Source organism: Cebus imitator, unplaced genomic scaffold, assembly GCF_001604975.1.
Source record: "Cebus imitator isolate Cc_AM_T3 unplaced genomic scaffold, Cebus_imitator-1.0 Scaffold252, whole genome shotgun sequence".
NCBI classification, from domain to species: Eukaryota; Metazoa; Chordata; class Mammalia; order Primates; family Cebidae; genus Cebus; species Cebus imitator.
In genome coordinates, this window is record NW_016107567.1 from 1,987,200 (window position 1) to 2,002,360 (window position 15,161).

At 35.9% G+C, this 15,161-nt stretch overlaps 1 protein-coding gene across 18 annotated transcripts in view; it reads left to right on the forward strand.

The window, feature by feature from the left end:
- The window catches only part of MYCBP2 (MYC binding protein 2), a 275,403-nt gene that overhangs the window by 152,970 nt on the left and 107,272 nt on the right, over positions 1-15,161 (forward strand). For all 18 annotated transcript variants that reach the window (XM_017498820.2, XM_037727973.1, XM_017498830.2 and 15 more), the window contains 8 exons: positions 569-711; positions 2,213-2,313; positions 2,961-3,179; positions 5,709-5,934; positions 7,001-7,119; positions 7,856-7,943; positions 10,498-10,547; positions 14,051-14,223. In XM_017498820.2, the coding sequence (XP_017354309.1) occupies positions 569-711; positions 2,213-2,313; positions 2,961-3,179; positions 5,709-5,934; positions 7,001-7,119; positions 7,856-7,943; positions 10,498-10,547; positions 14,051-14,223 (1,119 nt within the window). The remainder of the gene's footprint in view (positions 1-568; positions 712-2,212; positions 2,314-2,960; positions 3,180-5,708; positions 5,935-7,000; positions 7,120-7,855; positions 7,944-10,497; positions 10,548-14,050; positions 14,224-15,161) is intronic.

Genomic DNA, 15,161 nt, shown 5'->3' on the forward strand with positions numbered 1-15,161 from the left:
TTTTAATCCAGGTCAGCCAGGTACAGTAGCTCATGCTTATATTCCCAGCACTTTGGGAGGCTGAGGTGGGCAGATCACAGGGTCAGGAGTTAGACTAGTAGAGACTAAAAATAGAAAAATTAGCCAGGTGTCGTGGCACTCGCCTGTAATCCCAGCTACTTGGAAGGCTGAGGCAGGAGAATAGCTTGAACCGTGAGGGTGGATGTTGCAGTAAGCTTAGATTGTGCGCTGCATTCCAGCCTGGGCAGCAGAGCAAGACTCCATCTCAAAATAAACAAACAAACAAACAAACAAATAAATAAATAATTCAGGTCTTTGTTAAACATCAGTTCCTTGGAGAACTGACCTTATTTAAAATAACACCCTTCACTTTATGCTGTATGCTTTATTTTCCTTCAAAGTCCTTATCATTCCCTATAATTATATATTTGCATATTTACTTTTTAAACTTTAACTTCTAAAAAAAACTGTAAATTAAATGAAGATCTCTGATCTGGATATGATTCCTAGCATTGGATCATGTTTTACTTACCATTGTAAAATACTGTCATGTTTGGTCATGCTACAGGAGTGAATTTGATGGAGATTTACAGTCCCAACTTCTGAGTAAAGCCAATGAAGAAGATAAAAACTGTAGCAGAGCGCTGTCTGTGGTCAGCACTGTGGTTCGAGCCTCGAAGGACCTCCTGCACAGAGCTCTTGCTGTGGATGGTAAGACTTTTTTTCTCAATCGTCATATTTTAGATGCTTTGTTTCCTAAATTTTTGCATAAAATTATTGAAGAGGAACAATAATTGTTCTACAATTATTAAGACTGTTATACAGTCTTAATAGAATCTAAGCATTTTCTTTATTATAAATCTACACATGCATTAATTTTAGATAAGTCATGCTCTCCATACTCTAATGCCGAATTATTTAGAATGTTCAAAAGGAGTTATCTTATATTCTTATTTTCTCAGTTAATTTAGTGAAAGAAAAACTTGTATTTTGATTAAACTGGGTCTTTTGTTTATTCTTCTTTTAGTAGTCAAAAAACTTTTTCTTCATTTCTGTTCTGGTTCTAGTAATGTGTCGCTATCCACCCAAAACTCTGGGTAACCCTAACCATCTCCTCACAGGCAGTTGTCTAAATTGAGCTCTGTGAATTTTTCCACTGGAAACTCTCTAGTTTGTGTTCTCCCTACTTTCAGTTCTTCCACTGTGACGTTTAGGCTGCTATGGTGCAAGTGCATGTAGTTTTTTTAAATATAGGGATAATATTCCAGTAATCTCACTGCTACCTTTCCCCCATTCCCCATCTAGTTGTTTAGTTGTTCTTCACACTGGCAACAGAGTTATCATTATAAAAATATTGTTATCTACACCTCCTTAATGTATTACATTAATTCCCAAACCTAGCTTAGAACCACCTGGGAAGCTTGCTGAAAATGAAGAATACTGGGTCCATCCCCAGGGGCTGGAGCCAGGCTAAGAAACTATTTTTTAAATAAGTGTGCAGCCTGTTTTGTTGCAACAGCAGACCTAGGAATCAGTATTTGGGAGAATAATTGGCCTATAAAATAAAGTTCTTCACAGTCTAGACTCAGCTTATCTTTCCAGCACCATATTTATGGATAACTGACTAAAATATTAATCAGCAAAGTGCTTTTCTTAGAGAAACAGAAAGCGATATAGCTTAGTAACAGTAAACATTTTTGGATTGCTGAATATGTGCAGGTGTTGTTCTAAGTGTTTTACATATATTACCTCATTTAATCTTCACAACATCCAAATGAGGGGAATACTGTTGTTATCCTAAGTTACAGATTAAGCAGTTTGCCTAATGTTGCTAATACAGCCATGTTTGGTGTCAGAATAGTAATTTAAAATAATGGCTCCATTACCCTCGGTTCTGATTCCAGCTCTGTCATTTTTCAGGTACATGTACTTATGTATTAAGTATTTTGGGTAAGATACTTAAATACTGTGTGCCTTGGTTTTCCTTTCTAAAAATTGAGGGTAATGAAAGTATCTTATTGTGAAGATTAGTTGAGATAAGACATGTATTCTAAAAAGCCTTTATAATAGTACCACGCCCTTGACAAGCACCCAATTAGTGTCAACTATAGTTTTGCTCAAAAGAACAGAATATAGATTTAGTATAGCCTGTATACAGTACAATGAAATTACTTTATAACTATAGTTTTAATGCCTTTTATGCCTTTTTTAGCTGATGACATTCCAGAACTACTTAGTTCTTCCAGCCTGTTTTCCATGCTGCTTCCTCTTATTATAGCCTACATAGGACCAGTAGCTGCTGCTATTCCCAAGGTATGGAATTTAGTTCTATAACTTTGAATGGCTTTTTTCTTAATACTTAAAAAAAAAAAAAAGACTTTGTATCTTGTCTTTACAAAAATTTGCATCTTTGAGTACCTGGGTTATAGGTAACAAGCAGAAATAGACATGCTAATTCTTAAACTTCTCTGTTCTTAGTATTGTTTACTGGATTGCTATGCTTATTTATTGGCTTTATATTTTAGAAATTTTGGAAATATTCTATGTAAGGAAAGATTATGTTAACTGAGATTTTTCAGATTTATGATGTTGATGCCAAATGGTCTTCATTAATAACCATAGCAGTGTTAAAGGATAAGAGTGTTTTAAAACAGTGATATATTTAAGAGATGGAAGAAATGATAAACTGTTGATTCTTTGTCATAATTAAGTAAAATCTGATTTACTTCAGATCATGAAAAAACAAAAGTACTTAGAAATTTAGATTAGACTGTCATGTAACATCTAAGATAAATCCTTTACATCAATTGGACAGATTTCTCTTTGAACAAAAACTTAACAAGTAGAAAATCTAGATGGAAATTGTTGTGAGTTAGAGTAACTAACAATTATTACAATTTATAATTTTATAACCACTTTCACATATATCTCATTTAGCCATATTTTTGTATGTGTACTAGGTGGCTGTAGAAGTCTTTGGCCTTGTCCAACAGTTGCTTCCATCAGTTGCCATTTTGAATCAGAAGTATGCACCCCCTGCCTTCAACCCTAATCAGTCGACAGATAGCACCACCGGAAACCAGCCTGAACAGGGCCTCTCTGCATGTACAACATCCAGTCACTATGCTGTCATAGAGAGTGAGCACCCATATAAACCTGCCTGTGTGATGCACTACAAGGTAGGCACCAGTTGTTAGTGTGATTCAAATGTAAAACTTGGCTTGAGGTTCTCTGATAATATCTTAAAGAATGCCTTGCCTGTATTTATGAGTGTAGCTTCTTTTATAATATTTAAATATAGAGAATCAGCAGGTGGTTAGGCACTGTTGGATGTACAAAATAATTTAAGACAGAATTTTTATCTCAAAGGCTATAAAATTTTATTGGTTTATGAGAGTTGTTCTTAAATCTTCCTACAAGTATAGTGTGGTATATAATGGTAAACTTTAGGCTGTGACTTGTAATAGTAGTAGATACAAGCATTAGCAATTTTATTTTTTTTTTATTATTATTTTTTTTTGAGACGGAGTTTCCCTCTTGTTACCCAGGCTGGAGTGCAATGGCGCGATCACCGCAACCTCCGCCTCCCGGGTTCAGGCAATTCTCCTGCCCCAGCCTCCTGAGTCGCTGGGATTACAGGCACGCGCCACCATGCCCAGCTAATTTTTTGTATTTTTAGTAGAGACGGGGTTTCACCATGTTGACCAGGATGGTCTCGATCTCTTGACCTCGTGATCCACCCGCCTCGGCCTCCCACAGTGCTGGGATTACAGGCTTGAGCCACCACGCCCGGCCTAGCAATTTTAAACTTTATTTTTTGAACTGACATTGTTGGTACTATAGCCTGAGCTCTGAAAATTTACAATGCCAGTGTGGAGTTAAAGTAGTCTATATGAAATGTAAAAAAATTATGTTTCGGCCGGGCGTGGTGGCTCAAGCCTGTAATCCCAGCACTTTGGGAGGCCGAGGCAGGTGGATCACGAGGTCAAGAGATCGAGACCATCCTGGTCAACATGGTGAAACCCCATCTCTACTAAAAATACAAAAAATTAGCTGGGCATGGTGGCGCGTGCCTGTAATCCCAGCTACTCAGGAGGCTGAGGCAGGAGAATTGCCTGAACCCGGGAGACGGAGGTTGCAGTGAGCCGAGATCGCGCCATTGCACTCCAGCCTGGGTAACAAGAGCGAAACTCCGTCTCAAAAAAAAAAAAAAAAAATTATGTTTCAAAGATATATAATTTAATGTTATTAGAGAATATTCAAAATCCATAGTCTTTGTTTTTTACATTATATCATGCAAATTAAGGAGGAGAAGGGTAAATTTATATTTTGTGTGCTTGTAAAATATTGTACTTTTCATTGTAGAAACTATTAAGCATATAAAAGTAAACAAGCTAGTACAATGCACTTGTGTATCTATCATCCCAGATTCAGCAGTTTCGACTCTTTGACCTGTCTCATTTATTCTCAACCTACTTCCTAACTTCCTATATTGTTTTAAATCACATTTATATTTATTGATATGATGTCTCCAAAATATGAGGACCCTTAAAAATAACCATAGCATTATCACACTGAAAAAAACAATGTCTTCAAACATCATGTAAATTTTTAAGAGTTTGAGTTAGAATCCATATATGATCCACACATTGTGATTAGCATGTCTCTTAAGTTCCTTTTAATCTTAAGCCCCTTTAAATCTCTAAGTCTCCCTCTGTCTCGCTCTTTTTTTTTTTGTTGTTGTTGTTCCCTTGAGTTCTGTTTATTGAAGAAACTGGATCCTATGTATTTTTAGATGGGAGCCTCTTCAGCTTCCCCGCTGGGTCTTTCCGAGACACCCCTTGCAATCATTCCTAGTTTCCTTGCTCTCTGGTATAAGGTGTTCCAGGCTCCTCTTATGTTTAATGCTTCAGACTTGGAACTAACCGTTTTTTCAAAGTGTTCTGATTTCTTTTATGCATGCATACACGTATGTTATATATATGTATATGCATAAATGTATATATGATTATGTATAGATACATTTTTGTGTATGTGTAGTTTTTTAAAGATAGAATACCTCATGAGTTTATACTTTTAATACTAATTCAAAATAAGGACCATAGAGACACCTCAGTCTCCTTTCTCTTATATCCAAGATTCCTATTGTCAGTGACACTGGACTATCAGAATTAGAAAATCATTAAATTATTTCATTTGCTCTGTGTGTGTGTGTGTGTGTGTGTGTGTGTGTGTGTTTTGTCTTGGAGGTATATCCCATGTATGATCAAATTACTGTGTTTAAAGTAAGTTGCAATGCTCCCTCTCTCTGCATGATTATGAGTTAACTGGATATACATTTAGATTTACTTTAGATTTTAGGAGTTGTTTTCTAAATTTGGATTTTGTTTTACTTTAGATTTGGATTTACATTTGGATTTACTTTAGATTTTAGAAGTTGTTTTCTAAATTTGGATTTTGTTTTATAATTCTTTAAATAATTACATAGTTTGAAGTCAAATTTGTGAAACAAATATAGTTTCTATCTCTGTCCTTTTCACCCTGTTCCTCTTTCTCTGTCATAGGTAACATTTTGTTCTATTTTAATTTCGTAGTTTATCCTGTTGTGTCTTTTAATAAAGGCATAGACATACACACACCTACAGATGCAGATGTGTGTGCTTATGTGTATGTATCTGTATTCATGTCCGCTTGCCTGTTGACCTCAGGTGACATTCCCAGAATGTGTAAGGTGGATGACAATCGAATTCGACCCTCAGTGTGGCACGGCACAGTCAGAAGATGTCCTTCGTTTGTTGATTCCTGTCAGAACTGTTCAGAATTCAGGATATGGACCAAAATTGACATCTGTTCATGAAAATCTTAATTCATGGATAGAATTAAAGAAATTTTCAGGATCCTCTGGGTGGCCTACTATGGTTTTGGTGTTGCCAGGTAAGTCTTGTTTTTTTTTTTAACTTCTGTTTTATGTGGTAAAGTGTGTGCATTTATATATATTTAGTAAGGGTGTATCATTGAAATTGTTTAAGTAATTTTTAGAAAAAGTTATTAAAGACCTACTGTGTATCTGGATTGCATTCTAGGAATAAATAAGGTACCCTGGGCAAGGGTCACAGCCTGATCCAAGTTTTAGAGAAGAGAATGTTTTAAGGATTTTTGTGAAAAAAAGATTAGCTTGACTAAAGCAGAGTATTAACATTGAGGAGTAGCTAGCTGTCTGTGTAGTTGGGGCCAAACTGTAGAAAACAATGGATTAGATCTTTTATTTTCCCAGGAAGTGCTAAATTTTCAGCACTTAACTGAGGACTGAAGTCCTTTCTTGTAAGAGAATTCGTGAACCACCTTCTGAGTTGTGTGAAAACTTTCAGTTGGCTTCAGGGTATGTGTGATCAGGAGAGACAGAGCACACAAGCATAGTTGTTATTGCTGGTACTGTGCTTTTCTGTAAATGAAAATTATTTCAGTAAGTTTTTAAAACCATGTTTTTAAACTTATGGTCTGTCACGTTCTTAACCAGTTAACCAGGACTACTCTGGTGATCCTTCAAACTAAGGCAATTTAAATTCAGAAACCACTTCTTTCTACTCTGACCTGCCTGTTTGTTTGTTTGTTTGTTTGGGAAAAGATCAGAAAAAGCTACACGCCAGGGTAGAGGATTGCTCACTCTGAAAAATAAAAAGGCTAACCTCAGTAATGGACAAATAAATGAAAAAATGATTGCCCATGTAACTTAAAAATATTTTATTTAGCAAGGGAGTTTGATTATGAAGAATAATAAGAATTCCTTTGTGATAGTCCTGTTGTTTCTAGTGTTATTTTTGGTACAATTTCCTCTAATAGATATAGGAACTCTCCTTGCCAAAAGTCTGTTTAAGTTGCATAGTATATGATTGTGTTTCTGCCTATCTTGTGATAAAAGAGAAGGTCCATTGGATAAGAGACAGGAAAATTTTTATAAATTTGTTTGTGATTTTGAACTCAATTCTGGCATTTTTATTAGGAAATGAGGCCCTTTTTTCATTGGAGACTGCATCAGATTATGTGAAAGATGACAAAGCTTCTTTCTATGGTTTTAAGTGTTTTGCAATTGGATATGAATTTAGCCCTGGACCTGATGAGGTAAGAATGTATTATCTTTTTATTCTTTTAAGGAAGATTATGTTTTTAAGGGTCAGTGAGTTGTGCGTCTGACTTAAATTGTACTGTTGCCTGTATTCAAAAAGTCAGGGCCAAGTGCAGTGGCTCACACATATATTTGCAGCACTTTGGGAGGCGAGAGAATCACTTGAAGCAAGTTTGAGACCAGCCTATGCAATATATCGAAATCCTTTCTCTACAAAAAATAAGAAGTCAGATGTTAATTTTAACCTAGGGGTGTATAATTCTAAATACTTTGTAATTTAATTATGTGCAGTGGTCTGTTTTGCAACTTTAATACATGAAGAGGTTGGAGTTTATGCAACATGACCCAGCCTTTGAAGTATAGTTATACCTGCCCTGAACCTGCTCAGTTGGCTATAACTTTCTGAGTAAATAGTAGAACCTGTTTTCACAAAGGGACTATCATCTTGTCTAAATGTTTTAAATCATACAATAAAATAAAACCAAGGACAAAGTTGACCAAAGTAATGAATGAACAGTTATTTGGACAGTGAACCCGTAAACCTGAACCTTATAACCAGCCTGAGATACAACATTGAGTGTTGAATCTCTTCTACTCATGATTTAATCATTAGCTCCGTGTGCTTCCTTCTAATTTCAGAAGTAATGCTTGAACGCAAATCACATTTTGTTGATAAATTATATTATCATTCAAACATTTTTAAAGCAGCAATTTTTTTATGCAATTCCATAGGGAGTCATCCAGTTGGAAAAAGAATTAGCCAATCTTGGTGGGGTTTGTGCGGCAGCTCTGATGAAGAAGGACCTAGCACTTCCTATTGGTAAGTGTGCCAATACTAGATATTTTTTGATAGTTTTTTTTTTTTTTAAGAGTAGAATGTATTTATTATAAAGGCTCTGAAATATATAAATTGAATTTTATAATCTCATATATTCATGAGCAATAACTGCTTAATGTACTGGTAATTTGAGTTTGTTTAGAGACTGAAGGGTATCCTCTCGTCTTCATTAATTTACACACTCACATGGGTATCCTTTTTATACATATACATGCTTTGAGCCAGGCAGTGAGTATAGTGCGTGTATTCAGCCAAGCACTGAATTTCTAGTATTAAACCAAAAGTTCTAGATGTTTCTTAAATATCCTAGTGGAAATATCAAGTAGACAACTGGATATTCATTGTCTAGATACAAGGACAGGTCGATAGAAATGTAATTGAATATGATTGTTATTTTAAGACATGGGACTGTATGAAAGATGAACCGGAGAATGTAGATAAGAAAGAGAAGATAGCTTGGGATTAAAGCTGTGACTTACCAAAATTTCAAAGATGCACAGAACAGGAAGAGGAGGCTGCAAATGACACTGTGAAGGAACAGCCATGAAGTAGGAGAAAAACCAGGAGAGGGGATGTTCCTGGCATTTTTGCATACTCTGTGAAGTGAATTAAAATCTATCATTGGATTTGAAGACTTGTTGGTTGCTTGTATATGTAACAGGAAATATGTTGGTGAAATGAGAGAACTATAAGTCTTTCAGAGTAGAGAGAGGGAGAATGGAAAATAAGGAACGGGAGTTCATTTGAATATAGGTAGCTCTTTAGAGGAGTTTTCATTGGAGCAGAACAGAGATGAGGCAATGGCAGAAATGGTGCTTTTTTATATGAAGCAAATTTGTATGATATATATCTATAATCAAGAGAGTAAAGTTGAAAATAAAAATGCTTACTAATTCTATAATGTTTATGCATGGTTTAAAGTTTTATTTTCACAGTATTTGGGACCAAAAGGTATTATTGTATTTTGCTAATTCTTACCTTTCCAAAAATCTGTCTTTACTCCTTCCTCTAAAACTACCCTTCCCACTCTATTATTTCTTCCTTCTCTTCTTCACCCTTTCCTCCTTTCCTTATTGCCTTTTTTCTTCCTGGTCCCTTTTATTCTTCTCAGTTCCTTTTCTCCTATTTAATATTGGTATATATGTGAGAAAATGAGACCTCATATTCTATCCATATGAGGAAAATTGCTAGCAGCCTATTTTTATCAATAGCTGTTAAATTTCACATGTATATACTTTTTTTGACGTAGAAAATTTGTATATGTACTTACACAAATAAAAAGTATATGTTGAAGGATGGATTAATATAGCAGTTCTTGTGATTGTAAAACCTAGAAACAACCAAAATGTCTTTCAGTTGGGAACTGGTTAAATAAGTAATGGCATTGCCATTCAATGGTAGTCTATGCAGCTCTTTGAAAAAGTAGGCCTATATGGCCTAACACGGAAAGATGTCCAAATTATATTAAGTGACAAAAATAAGTTGCAGAAGAGGGTGCCATTTTTGCACACATTATTCTGTATATTACAAAAGAGTATGTTGTGACTCATGCCTGTAATCCCAGCACTTTGGGAAGCCTAGGTGGGTAGATATGAGGCCAGGAGATCAAGACCATCCTGGCTAACACAGTGAAACCCCATCTCTACTAAAAATACAAAAAATTAGCCGGGCATGGTGGCAGGTGCCTGTAGTCCCAGCTACTTGGGAGGCTGAGGCAGGAGAATCAGTTGAACCTGGGAGGTGGAGGTTGCAGTGAGCTGAGACCACGCCACTGCAATCCAGCCTGGGTGACAGAGCGAGACTCTGTCTCAAAAGAAAAAAAAAGCATGTTTATGTGTAGTTGAAATGCATATACTGTACATTTATGATTTTCACACAGAGTTTCTAGAACAACACATAAGGAGCTTTTGACACTGGATAGTTTCAAGAGGCCAGGGCACTGGTTAGAATGTAGAATGTTTTGTTCTACACTGCTGTACAATTTGAGTATTTCCCATAGAACAAGTATTACTTTATTAGTAACATTTAAAAGAAATATTAATAAATAAAATATGTTCTACATTAAGCAATAAAGGAGAAAATGGCTAAGGGATACAGTCATTGCCTTACATTTTCCTGGGAGTCCCTGTTGTTTACTAAATTTATAGTTCTTCTATAAGGCACCAAAATATAAAGGTTCAGATTTGAAATAATTTGTTCCCTGTTTTTTTAGACAAAACAAGTACACTAAGTTCAGAAAGTATATATTTACATTAATAAATGTAGGATATATCTTTGGCAAATCACCCATGGATGCTACTTGAGTATTTTCTTGAGTGTTGTAGTTTATATTCCCACTGGAAATATGTTATATATTAAAATGTATGCCACTGGGATTTATCCAGAATGACAAATCTTTTCAATCTGGAATAGCAGAATTGTTTAAAAGAAAAAAAAAAAAAAGGTGGTGGGGAGACGTAATGAATACAAGGGACTAGAAAATTAAACTAAACTAAGTATTGACATATTTTATTAAAACTTTTTATTTGCATGACAGGTAATGAATTAGAGGAAGATCTTGAAATTCTTGAGGAGGCTGCATTGCAGGTATTGTCCCAAAGTGTTATAAGGAAAAACTTTGTATGTTAATTTAAAAAGCATTATCACTTATATTAGCCTATTTTTCTTGACCGTTGAGTTCATTCATTAAGTACTTCACTCTATTCATTGGTATTATACAGATAAATAACTTATAATTGCTCCCTTTGGTGGGAGAGACCCATGTGAGCCCTATGTATGTGGTGGGTAATTAACTCTCAAAAATCGTTTGTGAGAAAGAACACATCAAGTGCCAAGGGTACAGAGGATGGTTTGGAGAGCTGTGGCCATTTAAATTGCATCTTCAAAGAATTGTTTTTTTTTCCAGCTAGAGAAAGGGGAAAGATATTTCACAAAGGATGTATAGTTATGTTATAGATTTTGATAGGAAGCAGCAAAAGGTGAGGTAGTACAGTTGGTATACAGTTGGTGAGGTGAGCTCAGTCTGTGACAAACCGTTATGTCATATTAAGTGGTTAGGGCCAGTTGCCTGTAGACAATTGGGAGCCATCATTTGTTGTTTTTATTATTGTTTGCTTTATGTTTTTGCTTGTTTAGGCATTAACCAGCACATTTGGCACTGATTAGAAATACATGAGTACTATATTTCAGTGCAGTACCCCTTTGGATCTGTTTTGTCAACCTAATATTTCTCAAAATTGCTTAGAGACAATTAAATTGTTCTCTTACTTCGTTAGTCTGACTTTAGCTAGCTAGTAATCTCTAATAGGATAGAAATATTAGAATCTGTAGGCAGCATTTTTCAAATTGTAATAATATCTACTTAGGTCAAACCAGAGATTCTGATCTACTCCTAAGTGAGAACCATTGCCAGCCACATACTGAGACCATCAGTGATGGGGAAATTTTTGCATCTAGCAGTGGTATGAAGACAGAAGAAAAGTTGAGAGTCACTCATCTAGGATCCATGGTACTCAGACCGTAGGATTTGATAGATTTGTAAAATTTTCCAAAACAATTTTTCCCCGGAACTTACTAAGTGAAAACCCTCCTTAAAAATGTACTACATATTATAAGCACTATCTTATAAAATAAAGGACATTTTAATTGCCAAAAATAGAAAGTTAGAGTCTTAGAAAGGAAGACTTTGTTTTCCCTAGTTTTTTCTGATTCTGCCATGGATCCCAGAACTTTGAGCCCACATTTGGAAAACACTGATTTAGATCATACTTATTTTCTGTACTAGCTATATGCAATTAGTAGTAGTGATTTAAAGAATATCTATAGAGCATGTCATAGGTTTCAGCATCTTTAATATTATCTCTCTGTTTTTATAATTGCACTTCGAAATCAATATTAGGTCTTGCATCTTACGATTATAATAACTGAAGTTCAAAGAAGTTATGTAACTTATTGAAGACTTGGGTGGGAAACAAAGACTGGTACCCAGACCTTGTAATTGCGTTTTTAACTCCTCATGACAACCCTATGAATTAAAAAGTTTTATCTCCATTGACAGATGAGGCCTAGAGCCTTTAGGCAATTCACCCATGATCACACAGCTAGTGAGCAACTGCACTGGGATATGGCCACTGGCAGTTTTGTGACAAAAAGTCCATGATTTTGAACACTGTGTTCTAAGCATACGGAGCTGTAATGTTGTCATTAATATTAAGAAACTTCTGAGTTTTAAAACGCTACTGGCATCTTATGTGTATTCTTTTTTTAAAGTTAAATCTTTGTACCTTAAGATTCAAAAATAAACAATATGTGTCAGGCAACATTTTAGTTAAAGGAGAACTATCAAAGTGCATTAGTCCGTTTCCACATTGCTATAAAGAACTACTTGAGGCTGGGTAATTAATAAAGAAAAGAGATTTAATTAACTGACAGTTCCTGCATGGCCAGGGAGGTCTTAATGGCAGAAGGCAAAAGGGAAATAAAGCACATCTTACATTGCAGCAGGAGAGAGGAAGGGGAAAGGGTTACACACTTATCAAACAACCAGATCTTGTAAGAACTCTACTACAAGAACAGCAAGGGGGAAGTCCATCATCCACCCCCATGATTCGGTCACCTCCATCAGATCGCTCCCCTAACACGTGGAGATTATAATTTGAGTTGAGATTTGCGTGGGGACAGAGCCAAACCATATCAGAGCTCATATATTGTTTATACTTCAGGGATTGTTATGCTGTATAAAATGTCACCTAAGCCAGATATGGAGAGATCTTTATTGTGTTACTGTTCAAGAAAAAAAAAAAAAATGATGTCCCAAATTGCCAATCTTTTTGGCATGTAAGGTAGTTATTGTGATAATCTAACATGTACTAAACACTGTTTGTTAGGCAATATATTGTATATTTTATATGCATTATTTAGCTTAAATTTTACAATAACTGTGTAAGAGATTATTTGACCACCAGTTTATACATTTCACAGATTCTGGGATGGTAACTTTTTAGCTTAAGACCACACAGCAAATAATTTGTCCAAAGCCAGGATTTGAACTTAAATCTGTTTGATTCTAAAGATAATGTTTTTTGCAACTGCATAATTTATAGAAGGCAGAAATTACTGTTATATAAATTTGATAGCACTAGAAATAGAATTATTTTCTATGAGAAATGTTTTTGGAATTTATAGTCAGTAAAAAGTTTTTAGTTTCAGCATTTAAAGCAGGTCTTTCTAAAAACATAAGACTTGCTTGTTAGATAGATGAAACCTAAAATTTGTTTTATCTGCCTCTTTTTCTTAACTTTAATAAGGCTTAGACAGGCTAATGAGGTTTGTGTGCCGCCACAATCAGGCTTCCACCCAGTTTTCACCCAAGTCAAGACCTTGATACTCTCCCACCCAAGAGAACAGACATAGCTTACTCATGATAGCTACCTGTAAAGGGGACCTAAAAAGAGGGAAGCCAGGTACAGTGGCTCAGGTTTGTAATCCCAGAACTTTGATAGTCCAAGGTGGGAGGATTGCTTGAGCCCAGGAGTTCAGAACCAGCCTGGGCAACATAGCAAGACCCCATCTCTACAAAAAAGTTTTAAAAAATTAGCCAGGCATGGTGACATACACCTGTATTCCTAGCTACTTGGGAGGCTGAGGCAGAAGGATTGCTTGAGACCACGAGGTCGAGGCTGCAATGAGCTATGATGGCACCACTGTACTCCAGCCTGGGTGGCAGAGTGTGACCCTGTCTCAAAAAGAAAACAATGGGAGACATTCACAGCTGCTGACAGAGGGAGCTCTGGTCCTGAAAAATGAGGATATAATACATAGAGGAGTGGCGTGGAGGAGATACACCATTTTATCCAGCATGCAGATCTCTGACAGGGCATTTATTTTTGAGGGAGAAAAGAGATTGCAAATTTGTCTCACATTTTTCTCTCCTAGAAATTTCCTATTCTGTGGGTTAAAAGAAGGAACAGTGGGGTATGGGGAGAAAGTGATTTCTCTATGAAGGCCTGTCTAAAAGTATCTGCATGTTGAAAAATTTTATGTAATTAAGGTTTTATCTTTAAAAATATATAAATATTCTTTCTTAACAGGTGTGCAAAACCCATTCTGGCATTCTTGGAAAGGGTTTAGCTCTTTCTCATTCACCAACTATATTAGAAGCACTTGAGGGAAGTTTACCACTCCAAATCCAAAGCAATGAACAGTCTTTTCTGGATGATTTTATTGCCTGTGTCCCAGGATCAAGTGGTGGAAGGCTTGCAAGGTAAATGTGCTTTAAGTTACTTACTCTATTTTAGGCCTTTCATCTTTCTTCATTTCTGAAATGAAAGAGGGGAGTCATTAGGATTTTAAAGTGCTGATTTTTAAAAATCTGGTTTATGCATTATTAACTTGCTGAAATACAAAATGATAGTTAATATTTTTGTTTGTTTGATGGTTTTGGAGTTTTTTGTTTGTTTGTTTTGACACAGAGGGTCTCAAAAAAGTTGCCCAGGCTGGAGTGCATTAGCATGATCTCAGCTCACTGCAACCCCCACTTCCTGGACGTAAGCTATTCTTATGCCTCTGCCTCCCAAGTAGCTGGGATTACAGCCATACCACCACAGCTGGCTATTTTTCTTTTTTGTATTTTTTGTAGAAACAAAGTTTTGCCATGCTGCCCAGGCTGCAATAGTTAATATTTTAAAGCGTTTAAAAATTTTTTAAAATGCATGATAAGGCCAGGTGCGATGGCTCATGCCTGAAATCCCAGCATTTTGGGAGGCTGAGGCAAGTGGATTGCTTGAGCATAGGATTTCGAGACCAGTCTGGCCAACATGGCAAAACCCTGTCTCTACAAAAAATACAAACATGAGCCAGGCATGGAGGCGTGCACTGTAGTTCCAGCTACTTAGAGGCTGAGGGGTGGGGGATTGCTCAAACCCTGGAGCCAGAGGTTGCTGTGATTGTGCCAGTGTAATCCAGCTTGGCCAACAGACCAAGACCCTACCTCAAAAAAAAAAAAAATTAAATGTATTATAGTTGTTCATTGATTATTTATTTTTTTGCTTTTTGTGTTTAGGATGAAAAGGAAAAAAATATACTGGTCTGCATGATTTACGATTAAAAATAAAATCTAACTTCTTTCTAGTTTTAATTTTAAAATTGCAGAAATTACGCTTTAGTTTTTAAAAATCACAAAATAGTGATTGGAGAGGAATC